The 26607-nt window shown below is 44.2% G+C and overlaps 2 protein-coding genes and 1 pseudogene across 3 annotated transcripts; 1 reads left to right on the plus strand and 2 right to left on the minus strand.

Annotated features, from left to right (window-relative positions):
- The first annotated feature begins 7025 nt into the window (after positions 1-7025).
- Positions 7026-8082, plus strand: LOC133913402 (uncharacterized). Its single transcript, XM_062356544.1, has 3 exons — positions 7026-7345; positions 7537-7709; positions 7838-8082. The coding sequence occupies exons 1-3, from the start codon at positions 7172-7174 to the stop codon at positions 7971-7973; spliced, it is 483 nt and encodes a 160-aa protein (XP_062212528.1). The 5' UTR covers positions 7026-7171; the 3' UTR covers positions 7974-8082.
- A 272-nt stretch (positions 8083-8354) lies between these two features.
- Positions 8355-25680, minus strand: LOC133911557 (uncharacterized). 2 transcript variants are annotated; one of them, XM_062353850.1, is made up of 2 exons: positions 25388-25680; positions 8355-9169 (listed from the first exon to the last, which is right to left on the minus strand). In XM_062353850.1, exon 2 carries the CDS (start codon positions 9149-9151, stop codon positions 8687-8689), a length of 465 nt encoding a protein of 154 aa, XP_062209834.1. In that variant the 5' UTR covers positions 9152-9169; positions 25388-25680; the 3' UTR covers positions 8355-8686. The 2 variants fall into 2 exon arrangements, with proteins under 2 accessions (XP_062209834.1, XP_062209833.1); XM_062353849.1 differs by lacking the exon at positions 25388-25680 and adding an exon at positions 10645-10935.
- On the minus strand, positions 22844-23012 carry LOC133913916 (U2 spliceosomal RNA; annotated as a pseudogene).
- Positions 25681-26607: the final 927 nt, after the last annotated feature.

A 26607-nucleotide genomic window follows, 5' to 3' on the forward strand; every position in this document is an offset into this window, starting at 1 on the left:
CGGACCTGGCTCAACATACCCTGACGTGTTTTGGGACTTTTTTATTTTTATATTTTTAATTCGAAAATTACAAATATATATATATATGTTCGTTTTAAAAATTACATATATTTGTAATTTTTGAATTTAAAAAACATAAAATAAAAAACTGTGTTTTAGGGCCGGGCCGATATGAGCATTTTAGCAGGGTTTGTGTGTATATATATATATAGTCCCATTTGCTTCGAACTCAGCTAAGAGGGAGGGAAGGGAAAAAATGCGATGAAGTTTCGAAGTAAAGAGGTATATATTTTTTTTACAAATCTGTTAGGATAATCACTGGTGCTAGATTTTGACATAGATTAAATGTTAGATATAGAAATTTTTTACAAATCTGGTAGGATAATCATTAGATATGAATTAGAATGTAGATCTAGATTAAAAATTAGAGTTAGATATAGTTTAGCAACTAGATCATGTTTGTACGTATATTTTAGTAATTAGATATAGTATTTAGACATATATTAGGTATTAGATGTAGTCTTTAGACATAATAGGTATAAGTGAGGTAGTAGATGTAAGATTTGGAAGTGTTTGATGCAGCGATATGCTAATATTATGTTGCAATATAGTTGTCATGTTTGTAATGAATTTTTCATTGTAGATGTAGTTTTACATAATTATTTATGTTCTGTTACAATAATGTTAGAATTTTTATTGATAGTTATCAGGTATGTCGGATCAGTGGTAATTTAGGATTTTTTATAGGGACAATGAAATATTGTATGGTCCGAAAGAGATAGTATTGTTCGTATTTCAGTCAATGGACAATGATATCTCCAAACCTATGCATAAAAGTGTCGGATACTTGTACGCATCGTTGATGCGGGGTTTTAAAATAGACCTTAAGGTTCAAGAGATGAACATTAGAATTATGGGCAACCGTCTGAGAGATTATGTGTACTGGGAGGTGTGCCCGCTTATGAAAGATAAATTGTGGAAGATGTACTTGTATGATATTGTGCATGAAGGTTGACCTCCTACGTTACTTGTGCAAAGGAAGAATAAGGAGGCAGTTGAGGAGATGCAGGGTAGGGTACGCAGAGGGTGATAATGAAGAGTATGATGAGGATATCGATTCAGATGTTACACATTTATCGGATTATCCAACTGAATCGACCGGTGAGGCAAACGAGGAGGAACGAATCCCTTCTCTAATTAAACAGATAGAGCAAGATGATCTTAATGCTGACGAATCCCCTGAGCATGACATATCGGATGATGAGGACGATGCTCTGGGTTCCACAGACTGGAACAATCATAACTTCAATAACCTTGTAGTGAATGAGGATAATCGAATAACCTGAGACTATATGCAAAATGAGATGATCGAGGGTGCTAAGTGTGGGAAACCGTCTAAATGGTATTCGAGCTAATCATTAGAACGATCATTTTCTATAATCACGCCCACAATAATTAATTGGAATACCATCCCGGTAGTCCTGACATGTGTTTACTTCCAGGATCGGAACAAACGTCTTTACAGCAAGCACATCATCACAAGATATAATAAAGAGCGAGTACTTAAATTAAATTATAAGTATTTAAGTAGATTAAACTTTACAACGAAATACATAACCCGAACATTTGTTAGAGTATTTATGCAGCGGAATAAGTTACATGACGATAAAAGATGGGTAGCACCATTTTCCCTAAGGCGCCATCCTAAAATAACAACACACGAGTAGAAATGCACTACTCCTGCCCGACGTCAACATCGGCGGGTGTAAAGTAGCCAAAAACTAAGTCTTCCTTACCTAAAAAGTAAATAAAGCATGTGAGTATGAAGGTACTTGCAAGACTTAATCTGTCGGAGGATTAACTCCTGTCGCAGGGATCCCGAGAGACCCCTTTTTAGAGATTCGGCCGGGGGGATGATCCTGAATAAGTTCGTCGGAGAAATAAATGGGAATGAATGCAACGACCGGTGGTGGGGTGATGACCTAGTGCAAGAAGAAGTAAATGCACCGGAATTTAGACAGATTCGGGCCGCACGGGGGCGTAATACCCTACTCCTGTATGGATGCAATAACTGTCCTGAAGAAGTCCCTCAAGGATGTTGCTGGTTACAAGAATATTGGCCTAACTAAGAGTTTGAGGCTCCTTGTTCTTCGGTTGGAACTGTACTCAACCTAGCTCACAGTGTCTCTCGTTCCTCTTGGGCTTGGTTCGTTGTGGGGTTGGTCTTCTTTGTGAGTGAGTTTTGCGTCCAGCCCAGAGCTCTCTCTCTTCGATTGCCTCATGTGTTGCCGGCTATTTTAAGTATCCACCGGTCGAGACATGCCCCGAACGGGAAGGAGGGGGCACAAGTTCCAAGACGCCATGACTGGGAAAGGCGCCATCATTTCTTCTGGGTGAAGTGACGGGGGGTGAAAAATGCGTCGCACGCCCGGTCACCTATCACCATAAACGCCCTGGCAACGGACGCCGTGCAGAGGGCCCACCGGGCAGCCGCAGAGCAACCTGGCGTGCCCACCCTGTCTTGTTCCTCTGCCACAGCAGGGCGGCAGACGGAATGCCTTGATCCTTGCGATGTTATCCTGAGGCAAGACGGATGGTGCAGGATGGGACCCGTGCAATTAATGGCCCCACGCCTCTCTGCCAAAACATGGCAAGAACTGACGCTGCGGCGGGAGCAGTTGGATGTGTCAGGCCACGCACGCTCATTAAATGTGGCCTCGGACCTCTGACTAGTGGACACCTCATCGGTGGGCCCTTCGGGGGCCTTTCTGGGTCGTCGGGGCACCGAGTGCTCGGGGGTACTGTTCACGTCCCCGAGCACTCTCTCCCGAGAATGCCTATCCTTATCCTCGGGGTACCGGGTGCTCGGGGGTACTGTTCACCTCCCCGAGCACTTTCCTCCCGAGCACTCTTGCACGAACCCTCGGGGAACCGAGTGCTTGGGGGCCGCCACGTGCAGCCCCGAGCACTCTCTCCCGAGCACTCTTTGTGTGGAACCTGGGGAACCAAGTGCTCGGGGGGGGGCCGCTGCTCGCAGCCCCGAGCACTCTCTCCCGGAACTCAGCTCTTCTGATCATCGGGGGACTAGGGTGCTCGGGGGTGACCGGGCACCGGCCCGAGCACTTTCTTCCCGGTACTTAGACTCCGTGGACCATCGGGGAACTGGGGTGCCCGGGGACCACTGACTATGACCCCGAGCACCTTCTCCCGGGACTTGAGCTTTTCTCATCCTTCAGGAGAGACCTTGCGGGATGGTGCCATGTGGCGGATGGCTGGCCCAGCCTCGAGATTCGGGGACCCCCGGTTCCTGATACACCGACATAATCCATAATAGATACTTACAAATAGCCCGACTACAAGAAAAACGCATATGGGTAATTAGCAAGGATTCGACCACAAAGGTTAAGTAACTTCATATGCAAAAACGATTTAGACTCAAGTGTAACACATAACCAAACACTCTTGTATCCTGAGATCATCAACATAACTTAACTGTAACTTGTACTATATCAACTCTTCATCAGCAGCACCAACTATGTCCCAACATTCTATCACAATATCTCAATAACAAAACTCTATGATTGATGTAAATGGACAGAAATATGCTCATAACCAAGATCATGACAATTCAAGTTGATCCTACACCTTGTAGGTGGGGTATATCTTTACCCACATAACACGAGGACCATTCGGCTTATGCCACCCGCTAAAGTGCACACAAGGGGGTACCCGTGTCAACCTTTTCCAATTGAACCCTGACCATTTGAACATACACCTATAAGTGCGGATGTACACTAGGGCTACTCCCAGAGCACTATAGTTATGCCTAAAGATGCGGAGGTAACTAGAATTATTTCTTGAGCAAACTATATAAATCTACAAGCCTATTATGCCCACAACACATTTATGATGTTTCCTTTACAAACCTATTATACCCACAACACCTCTACTAGCGCGCCGAAATGCTTGGACGCTTCTCCGTCGTACAACAGAGGGATGACCTAGCCTCATTCGGGGCTTTTCCATGGATCGAGAAGCACGGCCTAACAAATACCTTTCCTGTTCAGTTTGTGGTACGTATGTCTTGTACTATTTTATCATATGCATTATGTTACTAGCGGATGAAGATATTTGTAATTATTCCTTTTTTACAAGTAGACACCATCCACTCACTGGCAGGCGACGAGGACATGTTCCGTCACCTGGAGGCGTACCTCGTGTGGTTGTTTGGGTGGATCATGTTCACCAAGACCCATGGCACACATGGTCTCGAGGAGTATGATCCCTTATAACAGAGAGATTGCGAACGCTGATAAGGGAGAGGTCCCGCAGTACAGATGGGGTTCTATTGTACTGGCTGTGATGTACTGCAGCCTGTGTGATGCATGCGCGAAGACCGACAACAACGTGATCCTCATTGAGTGTCCCATGCTGCTTCAGATGTGGTCCCACGAGCGCATGGCCATTGACAAGCTCATTGTGGACCATAGCATGTACTGGTTCGGTGCGGATGGCGTCGACGACCCGACCATAGGGTCGCTGTGGTGCAGACGGAGGGTAATAGCTCTGAACTTTGCACGTACTTGTTACTTACTTACTTTCTTTGTTTGTCTAACTTAGTTTAGTTGCACAACCGTCTTGGTCCAGTGTGCAAACACACCGCATGTATCCTGACTTCGTTCACCAGTTCGATGAGCTCACAGTGAATGATGTCCGCTGGAGGCCGTACACGGAGGAGGAAGTAGATCGACACACTCCACTTGGACTTTCGGTATTGTGCTTACGGGACCGGGAGTACTGGCTCATGCGGTGTGCCCTTGTCTACGACATCTATGTTGAGGAGTACTCACCGCATCGCGTGATGCGGCAGTTCAAGAAGTTCTAGCCGCTCCCGCTCCCGATGACTAGGATCGCGCCTACGAACATACACAAGTGTGTAACAATATACTTACCTTTTTATTGTACACACTGCAACGCGTTTACTGATATGTTTATGTTTTCTAGGTTGACGCGTAGGGGGGTTCATAGCACGAGCACGTTTGCAACTCGTGTGCATACGTGGGTTGACAGATGGGACTATGTTGTCGAGAACATCATCGACGAGGATCAGCTGCACTCTGAGGAGGCATACACGGAGTACTTGTCCTAGTTAATGGCTCGGATGCACTCCCAGGTCATGTACACATCGATCGAGCTTCCGAGGCACATCCCCAATGTTCGTGACACGTATCCGACGCACAGGGACTAGACACGTTCGCTTGAGGTATGTACAATACTAAGAAAATTCCTCATTTACTACACCTGTTGCTAAAAAATTGATTAATCAAATAAAACTTTTATTTGCAAAGGGACATTTTGCACCAGATTAATGTCGAGGCACGGATGACCAAGCTTCGGATCGACAATGGCCGCAAGGTCCCCAGGGATGAGGTGAGTGCAGTGTTAGGTCGGATTATCTGGCAGGGGAACAAGGTGTTTACGGTGCTCAACTGCAGGTCGTCCTCAGACGTTGAGACAGGAGCACGACAGTTCGCTCCTCTCCCGGCACGCCAATCCACGATGTTCGCCGAGCTGCTGAACCCATCGGTATGTTTGACCTTCACCGCCGAGCCGTCGAGGCTGTCTTTCATGCCGACTTCTCAGCAATACCACGGTGGCAGTTTGACTAAGCAGTCCTTCTCTGAGGCCACTGACTCGCACTATAGTGGTGCCTAGGCTAGATATTCTTTCTCCAGGGCTGATGACCCCCGCTACAGTGTCACAATATCCAGGCTAGCCTTCACCGGTGCCGGTGACTACTTCTACGCTGGCAGCAAGTCCACATAGCCTTCCGGCGCAAACCTAGGTCCTTCGATTTCTCGTGTCCTCGGCTCGGGTACGATACTTGCTTCATGGCTAATCAATTGTTACGTATGTAACACTTTATTAGAGCTAACATATTATCTTCGTTGTTTCATGTGTAGAGATCGATGATCTACGGGGCGTAGACATGTAGGGTAGCTACATGGAGTTGCTCACCAAGGAGTGTACTTAGGTCCCTGGGTACTCATACATCTTTGGAGAGAGTAACGAGCTCAGTGTGTCGTAGCTACCTGGCATGCCACTTATAGGGACACAATCCTCCCAGGACGACTACACCAACACCACTGGACGGCCTACACAGACTATCATGTCACCTAACCCGCTGACGTACTCAGTTGACCAGGTGAGAGCGTAGAGGCGCAAGGTCCCGAGAGTAGATGCGACCAGAGGGTCGTCCCCAAGAGGGGACGTAACCTATATGGTACTAGGTTGTTGTAAGTTTAATGGTCTTATGTTATTATTAGTGTTATAGTACTATGGTAGTACCAGTGTAATGCTATTTTCTTCATACTACTATGATATTGTTATTGTCATAATATCTTTTATGCACCGTGTTTTTATTTTCTAGTTCTATTCGGACCATACACTCGTACCACGATCATTCTATAACAATCATAATAAACACGTCGACCGACCGTACAATGGCATATACGATACTCCTAGTGGTGTACTGTAGTTTTGCCTAATACTTTATTTCAATTGCTATTTTATTTCACAGCTAGTTTTTCTAAATGACTTTCAAACGGTTACATCTCTGCTCTATATATGAGCAGTTATCGTATAAGCACACACTGTAAAAATATGTAATAACAGTTATCACATAAAAACACGTATTATAAGAGCAGTTACTACATAAACACACGTGTTGTAAGAGCAGTTAACACATAAGTAGTTTTTTAAGAATTAAATTTATGCCCAAAAATTCAAGCGAAGTAAAAAATAGTTAAATTTGAAGAATTTTAAATGATAATTCTTTGTTATTTATTCTATGAGTATAAAAATCGATATGATTTTTAGATCATCAAACAGAACTATAAAATAAAATAAGAAAATAAACATAGTGCACACATAGTTAGCTAGCTTTTTAGGTTCCTCACGGCGTTGTCGTCGAATACTGAGCGGGGAGGTGACCGTCAAATTTGCCAACCAAGTGAAGAGGGATGACGAGCCTACAAGGATGACCAGCTGTTTAGCGAGCTTGCTAGATTCGTGGTTTTCAACTTTTGATCATATTTATCATGACGAGCTGGTTACAAATGCTGCTGGAGATGCTCTAAGGAGTCGTCTTGAATCTTGACTAGCGTTAGCCATGCTCGTGAGGAGCGCCTCCACGCCGGTCCTCGGCGCGCTCCACCCGTCCCGCTGCCACTCGCCGGCGGCCTCCTCCCCGGCCGTCCACTTCGCCGAGTCGCCGACGGCCGCCTACCACCCGCCGGCCATCTCCTGCCACTCACTCACCAGTTCGGAGGGCAACCATACTCTGTAGATTTTGTTGAGCTGGTCATATCTGAAGTCTGCATGTCAAGTGAACATGTCAAAATACTTCTGAAATCTGATCAATAATGCAATTAGCGCGCCAAACTAGTGCGGTTATTTTTCTACTGCCAATTTGGATCCTCAGATCTTGCAAAACAGAAGCAACATTTCTGATGCCACCTGCAAATTCAACTTCAGGTGAAAGGGGATTACCGGAGGGCAGAGGAGTACTACTCACGCGCAATACTGTCCGACCCAGACGACGGCGAGCTCCTGCCGGAGTACGCCAAGCTGGTGTGGGACGTGCACCACGACGAGGAGCGCGCCTCCAGCTACTTCGAGCGGGCAGCCAAGGCTTCCCCGCAGGACAGGTGCATTTCACAGCTTCACCTACATGATAAAAGCCACAACATTTCGATCTGTTTCCGTTTCCTGACGCGAGCTTGTCCTCGTCTCGATCACTGGCATGAATCCTGATCACCTGTTTCGTGCAACGCAGCAGTGTCCTTGCCGCGCACGCCGCGTTCTTGTGGGACACGGATGACTGTGACGAGCCTGAAGGGAGCAGCGGCGACGCGCTGGGCTACGCGGGTTTTACTCCTGCTCGTTCGTCTCTGGCTTCGGCAACAACCTGAACAGCCTTTCTGCTGTTTCTGAAGCTACCATGTCACCATTATATTAGTCTTGTGCTTGCTCTTCTGTTGTTTCTGAAGCTACCATGACAATAGTCTGTGTTTGTTTCAGTGGCCTCCAAATAAAGCTCGTAAGGATGATAGCCTCCTATGTTGTGTGTACTGTTTTGAGTCAACAATGAGCAAGCAGATTACAGCCTCTGACGCCCTACACTAAACTCCTATGTATTATGGGATATGACACTAGGATATAGGCCAAACCAATGCCCACGAAACAGTTCATAACGAAATCGGTTCACGCCTGACGATGCATTTCCTCTCGGCGCTTGAAAACACCAGATGCCAGAGTAGCATAGGCACGGTTGACCCACAACAAAGTACATGTGCATCTCAAGCCAAAAGTATGCTCATTATCAGTTCATCGCAATGTTCAATTCTGAAGCAAACATCTTCACATCAAAGGCAATGAAGTTGCAAATCGATAGAGTTCTAGACAACATAGTATTCAGCTTAAAGACACCATCTGAAAATGCAAAAACATAAAGGCAGAAATTTATTACTTGTCAACCTTAGTTGCTGAGATATAAATCCACAAGAAAGAAGCGCCACATACTTCCTACACTAATCAAATGTCTCTGCTTCCTGGTCAAACAAAAAACCGGAAAGCAAACTGATTAGTCCAGCGAACTGTGCTTCAGTTTAGACCGCCAGCCCACTCAAAGATCTTTAACAATTTCAATGCCCATAGAGTTGGCTGTTCCGATGATGGATTTGCATAAGGCCTCAAGTGACATGTGCTTGCAAAATGGATCAGCCTGCTTAAGTTTTGCAATCTCGTACACATGGCGAAGTGTGAGAGATGACACATTGTTGTGGCCTGGGCGACTGCTAGCAGTCTCAATGCCTGCAGCTTTCTTCAGAAACCATGAAACTGAGGGTGACTTGACTACAAACTCAAAAGTGCTATCCTTGTAGGCAGTCAAAGTAACTTGCATTGGAGTATCTGCCTTGTACTTCTGTGTCCTGGCATTGAAATCTTTGCAGAATGCCATCAAATTAAGCCTATAAAAACCCAGGGCCGGTCCAACTGGTGGTGCAGGGCGTGCAGCACCAGCAGGGACTATCAGACGGATTGTTGCTAGAATAGGTTTTCTCGCCGCAGCATCTTTGAGAGTTGCCATGTTACAGCTTTACTAAATCTGCAGTAAGAGTTGATACCATCAGCACGACAGGTTTGCAAAGAATTAGTCATTGCCTCAAATTACCAACAGTTGGACAAAGTAATTTAAATGAAGTACAAACTAGGACCTTTAAAATAAAGTGATCTAGGCAATGCAAGTGTTTTGGTTCACCTTCTTGGAGGCTTTGTCCACATAAAGCAGGTTACTCAATGTGAAGGTATACTGTGTCATGAAAACTTCCATTCGTTTAAAATTGCATGAACAATCAGGAAACTAAGAGCTAGGAGGATGTCTCTCGGACGATAAACTTTGTTTAATGAGACTACTTTCGTGAAGAAGGGCTAGGTAACAAAAATATGTTCCAGAATGACAAGTACAGAACTACAGACTTACTGTTTCCAATTATTACTCAAAAGCTGAAACACCATGTAGTAAACATACAACAAAGCGGCATAACAGTATCCAAGTAACAGTCTAAGCTATAACAATATCTACTTAACGCGGCACAAATTCCCACCTAGCAATCTGCATTGCTTAACACATAGTCACCGGGAACGTGGAACCATGCCGTGTTCCTCGTCCCGGGAATGTTGTCCCGGTTTCAGGAACGCAGGAACAATCTGGTCCCCACCTTGTCAAAACATTTCTCAAGTAGTGTACCGTGTTCCTCGATCCCGTTCCTCGACACCATCGACCTGGGAATTTGTGACTAACACTAATGTCTACATATTTGTTTCCAGTATCTTAAAACAAAAGAATGGGACTTCATCACGAGTTACCAAGTTCAATTGGCATATCACCATTAAATAACATCATTATCAAACAAAAGTTTGACAAACCCGGAACATGTTTCTAGACATGATCATGGACAGGACTTAGCTTGTAAGATAGAGCAAAAGGTAAGAAATGCAGGCACGCGCATCATGAGATGTCTGTGAAAAATGTAAACCTCTTCGGCCCAATTCTAGAATAATCTTTCTTTATCTCTAGACAAGCAATTCAATACCCGGTACCTTTGAATCATGAGAATAGGCATTTTAGACTTGAAGAGAACAACTACGAAGTACACGGAAAATGTGGGCAAACATGCATTCACCATGGGACCACAGCACACCAAGGGCATATACTGAAAGGACAGGAAAAAAAAAGATCTTCCATGTTTAGGCATGCTAGTCTCATAGCAAGATAGTGAGAATTACATACTAGCTTATAGTGATGCACACAGCGCAACCCGGTAACCATTCTTACTAAGCAAGGGAGCAGCAGACTAGAATGAGGCATTGGGGTTTAGTTAAACCCTAAAAAATTAGGGGGGAGAACAACTTCAATTGGTACTTCACCACGCGGCAAAAAAATCTGCAACATGCTGGATGGATTGGAGCATCCATCCCAGAAAGGAAGCTACGGATTCGATAAATTGAGAGCTCACATAAAAAGAAAAGATTCCGCACAACAGATCGAACAACCCATCCAAACAAACTTGGCTTCCTTACCAACAAAAGAAGAAATCAGTCCAAATCCGGATGGATCTCCACTCGACGCCAATCCAAGCACGAGCCACCGACGAGAGAAGGGGAAGCGAAGTGGAGTGGCAGCGGGAGGATGCCTCGATGTAGAAGGAGGCGGGCTCGGTGCGCGGGGCGGCGGAGCGCCAGTTGCGTTGGGGAAGGAACGGTGTGGACGTGTGGTGCGGTCCGGGTCTCGGTCGGTGGCTTGGAATCGGCTGGGTTCGACCGAGTATCCAAGAGTGGCTCGAGGGCAGATCTGGCATACCACCACTTGAAGTTAACTTTGATCTGCATTAGTATATATAGTCCAAAATAAGTCATAACAGCATGCTGCATCATCACATTATCTCTTACGCTCCGTTTGGATCTCTGAATTGGCACGCTCTGAAATGAATTGGGCCTCAAATCAGTATCAGGTAGAAATGGAAATAGAATGTAATTCAATTCTTTTGTTTGGTTAGTAAGAAAATTGTTAAAATGGAAATGAGACAAATCAATTCAAGTATTTTGTTAGGTTGCCAACTTTGAGATAATCGAATCCGCACATGCACACTCTAGATCCATATCTAAGACCCGTCGACGATACGTGCCTCTCCGACAACCACTGCCTCTAAGCTTGCACCCTTCCCCTTGCTCCTCCCCACCTCAGCCACCCAAGCGCTGCCTCCGCCTCCTCCCTATTGCTGCACCAGCGCTACCTCCCACCCGCGCTACTAGTCTATTGGGGGAATGGTGTCATGTTGGCTCTTGTTTGTTGACCTCGGTCATATCAGCTAATCGCAAAGGCAAAATAGCAAGGCTACGTCAAGACAGATATGTGTTTCCCCCTATGCTCTGCAGGGATTAGGCCGAAGGACGTAATGGAAGTCCAAGGATATAAGTGATGATCCCGAAGGGAGCACGTGAAGAAAGGAGTACCAAAGGATGGAAGCGGTAGCGAAGCCCGGACGCGAGGACCAAAGGACGAAGGGATACGACGAGGATCAAAAGATGAAGGCTACAACGAAGCCCAGAGGACGAAGAGAGGCGACACAAGGACCTTCGATAAGAACACGAATGCCTACCCCTCGAGGAACCTGCGGGTTAGACCGAATTCTCCTAGAAGATGAGCAGAGGGAACTCGATGGTGGCCCCAAAGGGGACCTATGCGAGCCCCCTTTAGGACATGTATCGGGTTTAGATAGTTTATGGCACCGTAAATATGAGAAATCGTCCAAATAATATTTCAATTAGTCATTAAGTTAATCATTTCCTTAATCACAACTCTCGTAACTAATTGGAATACCATCCCAGTAGTCTCGACATGTGTTTTATGCCTAAGATTGGAACGCATGCCTTTCCAAATTTTAACATCACAATATAGCTTAATAAAGAGCGAGTAATTAACATTAGATTACAAGTTCTTACCAAGTTATTATAATTTATAGCAAAAAGAACAACTAGAAGGAGATAAAAACCGACTCAACTTCTAACCAATAAAAGAAACTACATAACGGAAGATCAAAGACTATACAACAAAAGAAGGATAGAACCATATTAAATATGCATCTAGACCCCTTAAGTGAGTTTTAGCTTATTAATGACAAAACGATTAAGGATCTAATATGTTTATCGAAGTCATGAACAGGTCTAAGTCTGAATTGAGAAGATATATGACGATTGACGCCCTTCGAAAAGAAAAGAAAAGCAACGAGGAGTACTCAATAGGATTTAAATTTCTCTATTTTTGAAATTGAGTCTAGGATAGCTGCTCTATTAAGAGAGTTGCATTTGATTGCTTGTTTAGTGTCTCAATGCTCAAGATATCCTTTAGAACCAATAAGTTGAGACACACACTCATCCACGGACACCGGGATGTTAGACAGAAGTTCATTGAGTCCGGAGTCTCCGATGTTCACCGGATACTCCGGTACTCAGTATTTAGACCGGAGTCTCCGAGACAGACTCCGGCAGAGGGTGCTCGGTTCTGTTTTATTTTTAATTGTCTGGAGTCTCCGGTGTTCACCGGATACTCTGGTAGTTGGTGAGTTTTAAGGCCGGAGTCTCCGAGGGAGACTCCGCCAGAGAGCCTCGGTTAAGCATTTATTTTTGTTGAAAAAGATCGGAGTTTCCGGTGTTCACCGGATACTCCGGTAGGAGAAAATGTTTTTACCAGAGTCTCTGAGGGAGACTCCGGCTATGGTGGCTCAGTTAATATTTATTCTTTTGATAAAAAGGACCGGAGTCTCTGGTGTTCACCGGATACTCCGGTACCTGGAGAAGCCAGAGGGTCCGGCAAGTCTTCGGACTCAGTCTGAGTGGTAGCCCTGTCAGGACCGGAGACTCCGGTAACTTAACAGAATCGTAATGGCTAGTTCTGACACAGTTCTGTGACCGCTCTGATGCTGTTTTGGAATTGAGACCAGATACTCCGGGTTAGGTCTGTCAGAACAGTAACGGCTAGTTTTTGAGAGAGGGCTATATATACTTCCACACCCTTTGGTATTAAATGCTTGCTGTTGTGCTGAACTCTTCACTCCTAAAGCATTCCAAGAGCATTCAAAGTCCCTCCAACCATCTCTAGTGCTAAGTTTTGCGCAAATTTAGTGAGTTTGGGTTTGGAGTGAGATTAAGGCACTTGAGCATTGAGTTCTTCATCGAGCATTTGCTATGATTATTTCTCTTGGAGCTTTGTGCTTCTAGACGGCAAGGCGTCGCCCGTAGAGCACACAATCTTTGTGGAGTGCCACGAGAAGTTTGTAATCGACTTCAAATTGAGTAAGGAAATTCTAGCTTGATCTTTGTGGTCGCTAGAAGAGGATAGGGTTGGAAAAGACCCGGCTCTTTGTGAGCTGCTCAACGGAGACGTAGGCACTTCTTTGTGAGGTGGCCGAACTCCGGGACAATGCCTTGTGTTTTTATTTGTGCAATTTACTTAATTGTGTAGCTTTGAGAATTTTCATATAAATTGTCTTAGTGATCATCTTGCTAGTATTTATTGTTGTTTAAGCTTTGTGATATCTAGTGGACTTAGTATCACCTTTAGATTCTAGCTGCTCGCGTTAATTCTTAATTATTCTTGAAATCCTGTATAGACCGGAGACTCCGGACTAGACCGGATACTCCAGACTGACCGGAGTATCCGACCTTCATGGGAGTATCCGGCAGCTTTTAATTCGCTGTTTAGTTTTAATTTTCAGAAAAGCCTATTCAACCCCCCCCCCCCTTAGGCACTTTCACATATGCCCTTAGACTCCATCAGAAAATCACCACCTCTGAGTAGTTATCTATTCATGCCTGTCACCACCATCGATAGGTGTGAAGTAGCTAAAGATCAACTCATCCTCACTGGTAAAACTTGAAATAACAACATGAGTATAAAGGTACTTGCAAGACTTAATCTATAAATGGCACTTATAAATAGCCTGACTCCAAGGATCGTGTATCTGGATGTTAGCAAGAAAAGACCACATGGTTAAGTAAACTTTATATGTGAAAGCAAATTTAACATAAACATGTGTGAGCATCTATACTTGATCAACATGACTATCTAACCCATAAGCCTCAACTGAACATATATGTAAACAAAATCACAAGAATAATATATGTAAATCACTATATCAACCCATCAACCACCTCCACACTCGTAACTCTACGACTATTGTAAATGGATAAAATCATGTTCATGACCAAGAGCGCGGCATTTAAAAATATTTTTACACCATACAAGGGTACTCCTTTACCTACATGACTTGATGATCATACGGCTTGTATGACCATACAGGTCCATACAAGTGGTACTCATGTAAACCTTTTTCCAATAAGCTCTGACCGTTTGTGTAAGACCTCAAACTTGGGATCTTCTGTACCTCCTGTATCAGTCCCTGGATCAAGTAGTTGATACGGACAGTATAACAATAATAGTATCACAGTCAAACTTCATACATAAGTATTATGGTCCATAATACAAAAGGTTACAAACCGAACCATATATTACAAACCTGGTCTAACAGCCAACGAAACACAGCGGAAAGCAAAAGCCCAAGCCATAAGCAGCGAGGGTGCGAATGTGACTTCTAGGACTACTCTTCATCCTCGCCTTCACCTCCGGTGAAATCGACATCAGTTTCTTCATCTGAATAACAGCAAGAATGAGTACAGAAAGTATTCAGTAAGTCATATACTACTTAAAAGCGTTTGATATATGCATAAGGGATGAAACAAGGACAAGGCTTTACTGTTTAGTTTTAAGCCTAATGCAGTTTTTATGCAAGTATTCCTTTGTATTATCTAGATTAACTTGAAAATAGTTTTGAATAGTTCAAATCAGGTAACAGACTATACCTGGGGATTTTTAGTCCTGGGAGGGGCTACACCTTGCTCCGCAATCCCTATTATCACATCTGGTGTACCTCTAGTACCACATAGCTTCTGGCAGAATAAGCTAGGAACCTCATCACACCGACATCTAGTCCACACACTAATTCATCAAGACACACGCTGTCGGTAATATGGGAACCAGGGGTTCCCGAGTCCCGAGGCCAGGACAGCAGAGTGCCACGTGGCGCCCTCCCTCGGGGATTATCTCCCCGATGTCCGAGAAGACCAAGTTCTGGGAGAGGGTGCTCGGGGCCATGAACAGTGGTCCTCGAGTACCAAAGTTCCCTGATGACCTAAGAAGGCCAAGTTCCGGGAGAGGGTGCTCGGGGCCATGAACAGTGGTCCCCGAGCACACGAGTTCCCCGATGACAAGAGAAGTCATAGTTCCGGGAGAGGGTGCTCAGGGCCATGAACAGTGGTCCCCGAGCACCCAAGTTCCTCGAGGACCCGAGCAGTCAAGTTCCGGGAGAGGGCACTCAGAGCCATGAACAGTGGTCCCCGAGAACCCGAATTCTCCGAGGACCAAGGAAGAGCATATCCGGGAGAGAGTGCTCGGGGCTGTGAACAGTAGTCCCTGAGCACTCACAGTTCCCCGAGGACCTGAGAAGTCCTTCACCGGTGGTCCCTGCATGGGCTCAACGGTGAGGTGTCAATTGGTGAGAGGCCCGATGCTGCATTTAAGAGGGCGCGTGGCCTGTCACTTCCAACCACTCCCCCCACGCCTGATGTCAGTCCCTACCACGGTCTGGTAGAGAGGCGTGGGGACATTTAATGCGCGGGTCCCATCGCGCGTCATTCGGCGCGCCTCGCCATTACGTCGCAGGGCTCGAGGCATATCGTCTGCTGCCCTGCTATGTCAGGCTCGCTCTGACCAGGTGAGCACGCAGGGCTGCTCGGTGGCTGCCTGGCGGGCCCGCCCCGCAGCACCCGCTAAAAAGCAGGATGATGACGACAAGACCAGATGGGGGCGCATTTTCAACCCTCCCCGTAACATCAAGCTGCAGCCCATGATGGTTGCTTTCCATTTATAGCACCTTGAAACTGGCGCCATCCTTTCTGGGCACGCCACCCGCCCCGACGGGGTATAAAAGAGTGACGGGCTCCCCGGAGAAGAGAGAGGAACAACTCTGGATTGAAAGACCGAATTGAGAAGATCGAGATACATAGAAGACAACGGCTTCTTCAAGACCGAGACAAGCTCACGAAGCTCTAGTTTTAGACAGACATCCTTGTAACATAAGAGATCCGCAGAGAGACATTCTCTGAGCATTTATAGCATACACACAGGAGTAGGGTATTACGCTCCGTGCGGCTCGAACCTGTCTAAAATCTTCAGAGCACTTATTTCCTCCTGCATCCGATCATCCATTCCACCTGCATCTCATTTATTCCTATTTATTTCACGTACGAGGTAGATTCAGAATCATCCCCTGGCCGAATCTCAAAGGGGGTCCCTCCGGATCCCCGCTTGTGGAGTTCACCCTCCGACACACGTGCCTATAGTCTAGTCAAAACGGTTACCACTATCGCACGTCTATGACCGTGGACACGGCTATTTAAATAGTTTTACACTCTGCAGAGGTTATACAGCTTACCCACGCGATATGCTCAGCCTCTTACTATTGCAAACGGAGGAGCAAATCATATCGAGACCCTCCCAATAACTTTCCTGCTGGGCTTTTCTACAAGATTTGTCCCCAAGCTCTAGAGTCCATGTATTGAATGTCAGCCCCCTTTTTAAGCCTAGATCGGTACTAGCAACCTTCAAATAGAGGGACAGATGGTCTTAACTCCTCGCTGCTCTCAGCCTCCTAGTATGATGTCCAACTCAGTCCGGTGAAGGAGAGGTCAAGTCCTACCCATTCAGGACGCTTGATTGCACAGGGTCGCTAAGCATTACGACGTAGTGACTCGGTCTTTAAATGGCCAGGGCAGGTATATTTCAGTAATGAATACCACAAATATAACTCAAGCCCTGGGAGCATCCTCATCCAAAGTACTACTCCACTTGCCCCCGCCAAAACAATTTTCACCCATTTTTACACATCACCCTCTACATCCCGCACGACATCAAGAACTTCACAACCATTACAGACTTCAAAACCATCAAGGATTCATGGTATACGAGTTATCATTGATAATAGTAAATCTTATCTCCTATGAGAGGCGTTTTAAAAGCGACATCTCTGAGAAGATGTATTCAATCCTCAACATACTAGATATCAAGGCGTCGCCTGTCATTAATATAGATAACAACAGGCAATCCTAAGGTGATATGTATTTTGGATGATAACATTTATGACATGGCAAGTGTTGATAGGATTAACTACTACAAGCATTTTGTAAAGTGCAATACATAGCATATGAGATATAAGTCCAGTTTTAAGTTGATTATGTAGATTAATTGAAAACATAGGTTCAATACGATCAAGGAGATATGACTTTCCTTCTTCGAGGTTTTCTTCAACATCTTGGTTGAAATCAGGATCTTCCTCGCTCCTGATGCTTCCTGCACAGCACTCGCAGAATTCTGGCAGTTTTGTAATTGCGACTACGATCAGTAACAAGCTATACTAGAGAAGAACTAATTAACACCAAATGGAAAGACAAATGAGTTCGAATGGATATCACACTGTGATAGATGGGTAGATCATGAATTTAGATGAATTTTGGCAAAAGAATCTAAATTAAATCTAAAATTATGAAATTACACTATTCATGAGTAACGGAGGCATGCGACTTGTGAGGTGTTACTGGCACGATGGTGGGCTTTTATTTTTACACCAAGGACAAAAATGTCAAGGTGTTCGCAAAGGCCTAGGGCCATCGAGGCGCTACTGCCATAGTGATGGACTTTTATTTTTACATCGAGGTCAGAACCGTCGAGGTGTCCGCTGAGGCCCAGGGCCGTTGAGGCGTTACTGCCATGGTTTTGGGCTTTTATTTTTACATCGAGGTCATAGCCATCGAGGTGTCTATCGAGGCTTAGGGTCATTGAGGTGTTATTGCAACGTTGGTGAGCTTTTATTTTTACACCGAAGTCAGAGCCATCGAGGTGTCCATCGAGGCTTAGGGTCGTTGAGGCATTATTGCCATGGTCATGGGATTTTGCTGAGGCACATGGCCATCAAGGCAATGTGCCATGCAACCGAGGCTTATAGCTACGAGGTGCAGAGCAAGTGCCACAATGATGGGCTTTTGCTATCGTCATAAGCTTTTATCGAGGCACGAGGCTGTCGAGGCAGTGCGTCACACGACTGAGATTTTTAGCCTATGAGGTGCGGAGCTAGTGCCATTGTGATGGGCTTATTTATGCCATCATTATGGGCTTTTGTAGAGGCATGAGCCATTGAGGAAGTGTGTCACGCGACCGAGGCTTTTAGCCTACGAGGTGCGGAGCTAGTGCCGATATGATGGGCTTATTTATGCCACGTTATTGGCTTTGGCCAAGGCACGGGACCATTGAGGCAGTGCATTACATGAACGAGACTTTTAGCCTATGAGGTACGGAGTAAGCTGGCAAGCTAACATGTCGATTTCATACATGTGAGATGGTGCATCTAACACTCTATTATCACATGCACGTGTGATAAAGCCTCCTTCTGTGACATGCATATTCACTTGTGAACCAGGGGCTAGAATACATCACGATGATAGAGATTGCAGTATGCAGCTTGGAACATCCACATTATTTAGAGTTTGTAGTATGCAGCAGTCATGTAGCATCTAGGCCCCTAGGCAAGTGGTAAGTGTTTCAGTGATTAATAACAATCGTATTACTGTGACTAACAATTCATTTTGAAGGGAATCAAAAATTTAGTTCACAATGATAATTGGGTATGCTTGGTCCCTAAAGTGATTATATGGATGATCAAAGGACATATGTGACAAAATTAAGGATCTTCTAGTTCTAAGTGCCATAAAGAAGATGAAGGACACTTAGAGTAGCATAGGTCTATTTCCTTAGTCTTTTGACTATACTATAAAGAGAGGCTAAGAGTAGTAGCTTGACCTAGTAAGTCTAGACTTGGTTTAATGTACACTTATGAAATTATAGCACTAGGTATCTCAGAGAAGCCCATGGTTGAGATGTTGAGAAGTTGGAGCTCAAGAAAGTTTGAATTGGACGAGCTCAGAGTCTTTTTAGTTCATCGTATGATCCGGTCTTGTGAAGCTTGTTCTCACTGGATCATGTTTGGTTATCAAGCCAGAAAACACATTTCAAACACATGATGGTCCGGTGATTAAAGTTGTGGAATCACCGAAAGCTTTTCTGGGTGACATGTGTCCAAAAATATTAGAAGTGTTACACTGGGATGTTCGGTGTTAGTTTGCTCAGAGCACCAGACTAATTTCAGAAGAATTGGAATTATTCAGGAAAAAGTAAGTTCAACTCACCAGATTACCCGGTAATGCAATGATGAAATCACCAGACTATTTATTCCAAAGACGGTTCCAAGTGATAAGTATGAGTTTCAGTTCACCAGATGGTCCAGTGATCATGATGTGTACACCAGACTCTCATCACCAGAGCAATATTTCCAGAGAGGGTTGCTTCGGATGGTGTGAAGGAGTTCTACTCACCGGATAGTCTCGTGATGGACAAATATGTACACCGGAGCATTTCCTGCAGAATTTTTTTAAGGTACAAGAAGTTTAACTCACCGGATAGTCCGGTGATGGCAATGAAATCATCACCGGATCATATTTTTCAGAGAATGTTGCAAAATGGAAGCTTTGCTATGTTGTACTCACAGGATGGTCCTGTGTTAAGTGTGCACTCACCGGATGATAACACCGGACTATCTCTCAGCAGTAACGGCTAATGACAACTAGCAGTGGGGATTGAAATTTATACTCATTGGATTGTCTAGTGTGAGTAAGGAGAAACTCAACGGATCATCCAATGTTAACAGAAAAATTGGGTGGATAGGCAACGGTGATTGAAATTTGTATTCATCGGATCATCTCTTGCCTATAAATACCCCTCCACTTGATTTCATTTGGCTCTCTTGCGACCTAGAGGAGTTCAGATATTGTGTGTGTCATCAAGAATCAAGAGAGAGCACTTGATTTGATTTCCAAGTCCCTAATTGAAGATTAAAGACATCATTAGTGCTTGAAGAGTAGCAAATGTGCATCTAGCTGTAGTCTACGCTCGATCTTGGTCAAGTGAAGCTATTGGTTTGTTATTCTTGGTGGTTTGCAACACCTAGCCGGTCTTTGGTGATTGGAGGTGTCTTAGTAAGCTCTTAGAGTTCTTGTGGGAGCCCTGGGACGAGCTATATACTTGGTTTGATGTCTGTCAATCCGAAGATGGAGAAATGACAATCATGAGGGAGCACTTGAGTCTTGGTGACTCAAGAGAGAGCGATATACTTGGTGGATGCTCCAACGAGGACTAGGGGGAGTGCCAAATTCTCGATACCTCAGGAAAAAATCCAGTGTTCTCTTGTCCATCTCTTTACCATTCCGCAATTTAATTGAGCATCTACATTTGTGCAAGCTTTTAATTTTGCATTTTCTTAGTGTCTTTGTTTGCTTGTTTTGTTGTCTTCTCCTAGATTGATCGTGTAGTCGTATTTCCTTTTTTCTAGGCTAAGGTTGTTATTTATTCTAGATTACTGTAGAAGTTTTAATTGCCCAATTCACCCCCTTAGGCCATTTGATCCTTTCAAGTCATAATCAAGAGGCGACCCATTTAGTCATAAGCATCCTTGTTGTGACTCGATGTGCTGCAATTCTGGAGTTCAAGCCTCATCTACCATATACCAAAATTTTGTGAGTTTAAATAGGATGTCGGGGGTACCTGGTTATTCGGAGGGCCATTTGGAGTCCAAGCCTCATCTATCGTTTGGAGTTTAAATAGGATGTCGGGAGTTCAAGCCTCATCTATCGTTATTCGGAGGGTTGTTTGGAGCCCCGCTCAAAGGCTCGCTCGGTGGTACCATTCAGAGGCTTCATTCAACGGCTTGTTCGTAGGCTCCGTTCAGAGGGCTCACTGTTCGGAGGACCCGCTTGCTGACCCCATTCAGAGGCTTCATTCGGAGGCCTGTTCGGAGGCTCCGTTTGGAGGGCTTGCTGTTTGGAGGCCCCGTTTAGAGGCTCCATTTTGGGCGTTCGGAGACCTTGTTTAGAGGCTTGTTCGGAGGGCACGCTATTCGGAGCCTCATTCTGAGGCTTCGTTCGGATGCTTATTCAGAGCCCTGTTCGGAGGCAGCCTCGACGCGATGGCCCGTGGAGGTGCGGCGAGCTTTGCGATTCTATTTTGAGCACCTCCCGTGCGAAGGTGGATACTCCTTGCATGGTCAATGTGGCAACGAGTAGTTGCTAGTAATAATACACCAATAGTACTAGCTTGTACTGTAGCCATGTTGCATGACCGGTCTATTGATACAGAGATAAATAACTTAACAAGACATGACTAGCTGGCAACACTTATAGTACGCTGAGCACAGTGCACTAAGGTAGTAAACATGTCGACATACCTATCGTGCGCATGTTACCATAAACCCGGCAGACTTGTATGACCATGCCCACAACTCACGGTCTCCAGAAGTTCAAACCTACCTATTAAAAATAAAACTAGCTAGTAGCTAATACTACGCTCTCAGGCCCTCAAGCGACATGTATGAAGTGACGAGTGCTACGACTAAGTGCCAGCCAAATGTCTTATTAGTTTAACTTGTTTCATGCCTTTGCTCAGCGTCCTCGTGTGAGTGACCCTATTAAAAATAAATGTGCAACAGGCTTGACACCAAACAATGAATGTGGATATGCCCATGTGCTGCTGGCCAGGATGTCCGCATGTGACCGACTCATGCCATGGTGGGCCTAGCTGACCACACCATGGCCCACGTCTCTTTCCAATGTGTGCCACTCGCTAACCGATAATGTGCAAGTGGCTTGAAGTTGCGTCCAGAGTGGACCTACCCCTTGCGGGCTTATTTTATAGAGAGAAGAGAAAGGGGAAATTAATAGTATGCTCCTAAGATGTTATATTACAATCATGTGCATAGGAGGGTATTTTGGGCCTTTCACCCTATTACATGTGACATGATAACTGGGGTACTATGATCGCTATAGTAATGCAACCGTACGTCGGATAAATATCTTAAGGCTGGGGCGTTTCCCTAACACTTATAGAGGCTGAAATGCAGCTTCATTACTTCAATCAATCTTATGTTTTGTTCTCCGATCAATCCAGTAATTATCATAACACTTTGAATTGCCAACAAAAGAATACGACAAATATCAGCAAGACACTAAGATTTCAACCCAAAATTAATTTACCAAACCAAATTTTCGCTCAATCGCGCCCTGCTGCCGCTCGCCATCAACTAGACGGTCATCTAGACACGTGTGTAGTCGTTTAAACACGTCCAACTCACGTTTAATAACTCAGTTTAAATCATTTTTGACCGTCTAAACGCACCTAACCTTTAATTCATCGTTTATGCCCTAAACTGCACATAGACCGCCATTTAGCGTTTAAACGTGTCTAAATGTATTTAGGCGAACACCGGTAGTAGAAGATGTCACAAATGAGAATGTGGGGGATGTGGCCGAGGATACGAATGTTGCAGTGGAGCTAGTGGTCGGCGAAGAGTATCCTGTTTTAGGACAAGAGTTAGGGAAGAAAGGTGGCATGAGGTTGAAGGAGGAAGGAGTGCTTGATTCCACCCAAATTGGAGGGTTGGAGCTACTTGAGCCAAGTGTTATTTAGTTCCATAAAAAATGACTTAAATTCTAAGGACATCCCAACAATTGAATTGACAAAACTCAATTCTAGTTTCTAGAATAAATTTTTAAATTTGATTTCATTAGGTGGTCAGTTGGGCGACACTCGAGAGCCCCAGTAGCAAGCTATCATTGTAGGCCCTACCCACAAAATAAATTTAATATCAAAATAAACACATAACACACGTATCAAAATTAAATTGATAAAAATAGATACTACATTTGATCTTAGCGAAAAAAACAGAGAAAGGTATGAGTCTTCTTGGCGCGGTGCCCCTTGTTTTGTATGCGCCTCACAAGGTCCGTCGATATGGCCCCGTGATGTGGTACTAATCCTCCGCAACTAACGTTAATCGCAATCCGACCGATGCAAGCAAAACCCGGCCGTAGTATCCTGTTAGGCTTGATGGTGAAACCGGCCCATTAAGCCCATATTATCCAGGGCTCAAAAGCGCACAGCCGAACGAACACAAGTACGCTCTGTACCTGCACGACACAAATCACGTGGCCAGATCAAAGGGCTGTCCTGCCTCGAGAGATCCCGTTGGAGTCTGTTGACTTGTTAGGCCATCTCCAGCATAAGAATCAAATTTGCAGAATCAGTGCTACAATACTTTGTGGTACTGTAGCAGGACTGTTTACATAGGTTGCAAATAGTCTGGAGGGATAATTCCGTTGGTACTGTAGCAGCACCAGCACTGTACCAGTACTGTACCAGCACTGTATCAGTACTGTTCACAGAAGCAAACAGCGGGACCGAAGAGAGAAAAAGAGGAGTAAAAGTTAGGAAATAGGGTAGCTGATGGAGATGAAAAAATAAGGAATACTGTAATAGTGATAGGGGATGCTGTAATAATATTTTTGAGGATGAAAATTTAAGATAGTTACTGGAGATGACCTTAGAGTGAAATTTTGCTAGCTTGTACCCTCCTGTACTTAGTTAAATTTTTAAAATCTTGATCATCAATAGTTTTTAAAATATTTAATTTAAAAATATAAAAATTATATATGTAAATTTAACTTGAAAAATATTTTCATAATATTATATTTTTTTATTATAATTATATTTAATAGAAAATAGTGGTCAAAGTTGAAAACTATAAAAAATAAAAAACATCATAAATTTTTGACCGAAGAGATTACTATATAAAACATGAGTTGTTCTTGCATCACATTTTCCTTTACTCTCTTCCTATCTAATAAAAAAACTTAAAATTCAAATAATTTATTCACTTTTACCATCCATTCTTATCTTTCAAACTGCTCATCTTATTATCAGCTATGAATATAAGAACCGTTTAACTAATAAAAATAAATAAATAAATTAATGGATAATTTCTTCTTACTTTTTCGGATCACATCTGAAATCAAACTATAACATCACTCTTGATGTATTTATTTGATGACGCTACTACAACGTATCTAAATCTTCATACATTAAATTTATATTTAAAATTAACACATTTACTATTTATATTTTTATTACAACCCTCGGACTAATAATTTGTACGCAAGAGTGAGCCGCGGCTTCCTGTCTGCTTATCTGCAGATGGGGCAACGAAGATTTTGGCCCTGCCAGCCTACTTCTGTTATCCCTGACAGTGTATGACTTTTTAACTCCGGGAGACCGGGAGTTACTCTACTTCATCTGTGTCCCATGTGCAGAATTGCAGTAGTGTTGCTACTGATTATTGAGGGAATGCCCTGCGATGATGCAAATGTACCACAAATTTGTTCCATCGTTGGAGGTTAAAACCATTCAACAGACGAGCAGCGCACGGACGCATGCAATGGTAAATGAATGGTTTAACGAAAATTCATCTTTTGATTATCATCTATTACGTGTACGGTGTTTTCACAATATGATATCTGATAGTAATATTTAGGATATGTTTGTTTAGTTTATATAAGTTGTTGTTTTTAGAAGCTTACTGCTGTTAGAAGACAGCAAAACACTATTTACAGCTTTTGTAGCTTGTATAATAATAAAGACTAATTTTGCTTTAAAAACTACGCAAAAAATTAGCAAAAATAAGTTGTTTATTTAGACTTCTGATTTTTAGAAATAGAAGTCCAAACAAATATATCCTTAGCTGCGAGGCTATCTGCTAGCACGTTTCATTTTTTTTTAAGAAATAATGTGACTTTATTCGATCATTATTGGTACAATCAGGAACCTAAAGATTGCATAGCAATACGCATACAGGTCCTAGTCCGTAACATCCGTAGCTTTCCAGATTATCGCTGCCAAGCTAGATCGGAGGAGCCGACATCGATACATCTACCACCGATGAGGTAGGGCCAGAAAAGACGAATCAAGTTTTTTTAGCCATCATCAGCAGCGCGAAGCGCTATTAGACCGTTGAATGAATTAGATGACCCCGTCAGACGGGATAAGATATACCTTTCTCTTTTAGAGGAAGTAGGAACAACGATACCAACAGAAACCGATATGGCAAGCCGGTAAGTCAAAGGATAAAATAACCTCTCCGGATCCTCTTCAAAGGAGAAATCACAGAGAAACAAAAGCACCGATAGATCTATAACAAAATCCATCGAAAAAATCTACAAACTAACCTAACAATTAGATAATAAAGTAAACTAACTACTAAATATACTTAGTACTAACCATCAGGAAGGCCGGGCCACCCTCCTCCGTCGAGACCAGCAGACCGTCAGGACGAGGGGGCCGGCCGATCGCCGTTCGCCTCAAAGTCACCTTGGTCGCCTCCGATTCGCCTCGCCTCGAGAGTTCTCTAGAAAGGCTGCTCTCTAACATGGCAAATGTTCTGCTAGCACGTTTCATGGGTGCGTTTGCGTCCGCGCTACTCGTCTAGAGTCTGGACCGTTTTCTTTACCGGCTACCTGTGCAGACTGGACCTGAAGCGAGACAGTCGACCATTTCGAGCGAAAGCCCTTTTGCAGTTTGCATTCTCACCATGAACGCTGCCACACGGAAGGGTAGCCTGCAGACTTTCCATTTTCTGCCGGCTCGCTTGCGTTGGAACGGAGCACACGCATGCATGTGGCTCTGGCGCTTGCCATGAAACTCCCCGCGCGTAGTGTTCGGTCGGTCACGCCCGGCCCGCAGCGGAAAGTGGTGGGCGGACGAGCGTCTCGGAGAAAACTAGGCAGAATCGGGGGCTCCGCGTGGGAGCCGTGTCTTGCGTGAGAGGTCGATTTCGATCGTTCCTAGAAGTTTCCAAGAATTTCCCATGGTGGTTGGGAATGGGCGATGATGCGCCGTGTCGTGCCCGCGTCAGGCAATCTCTGTGTTGCATCATGAACCCATTTAAAATTTATTCACGACGCGTACACGCATCAGCTAAGTCCTTTTCTTGTGTGTGCTTATTGTGAGTTGCGAGTAAACGCTCGTCTTTTCTTAGAACCGAAACTCCTCCTGAACAAAGAGAAGAACCCAGCACTGTAACAATGAAACCAAATGGATGCCATCCAATTATAATGTATCAGTCCATCTATTTTATAATTAGTCAAATGGACATTGTATCACCGGATTTGTCGCGAATAAAATGTTCTTAACATAGTGATTTTACAATTTGTTGTTATCATTTTTACAGAAGATGTAATGACCGAAGTTGCGTTTGGAGACCATATCGATATTCAGGATGTCAATACTTTTTTTTTATGTCAATACCTTTGGTAATAGCCATCTGCTACCAAAGGTTCAATAAAGACATATGAGTGCTAAACTTTGTTCTAGTTTGGGTACGGAAAATTTATAGGATTCCATTGGACATATAAAGACTGATGTGGAATTCTGCGATGTTCCTGTCATCATGTGAACCCTAGTGTTAAAGGGGTTCAAACACTGTGTGAGCTGATTAACGT

The sequence above is a fragment of the Phragmites australis genome, chromosome 3 (genome assembly GCF_958298935.1).
Source record: "Phragmites australis chromosome 3, lpPhrAust1.1, whole genome shotgun sequence".
NCBI lineage: Eukaryota > Viridiplantae > Streptophyta > Magnoliopsida > Poales > Poaceae > Phragmites > Phragmites australis.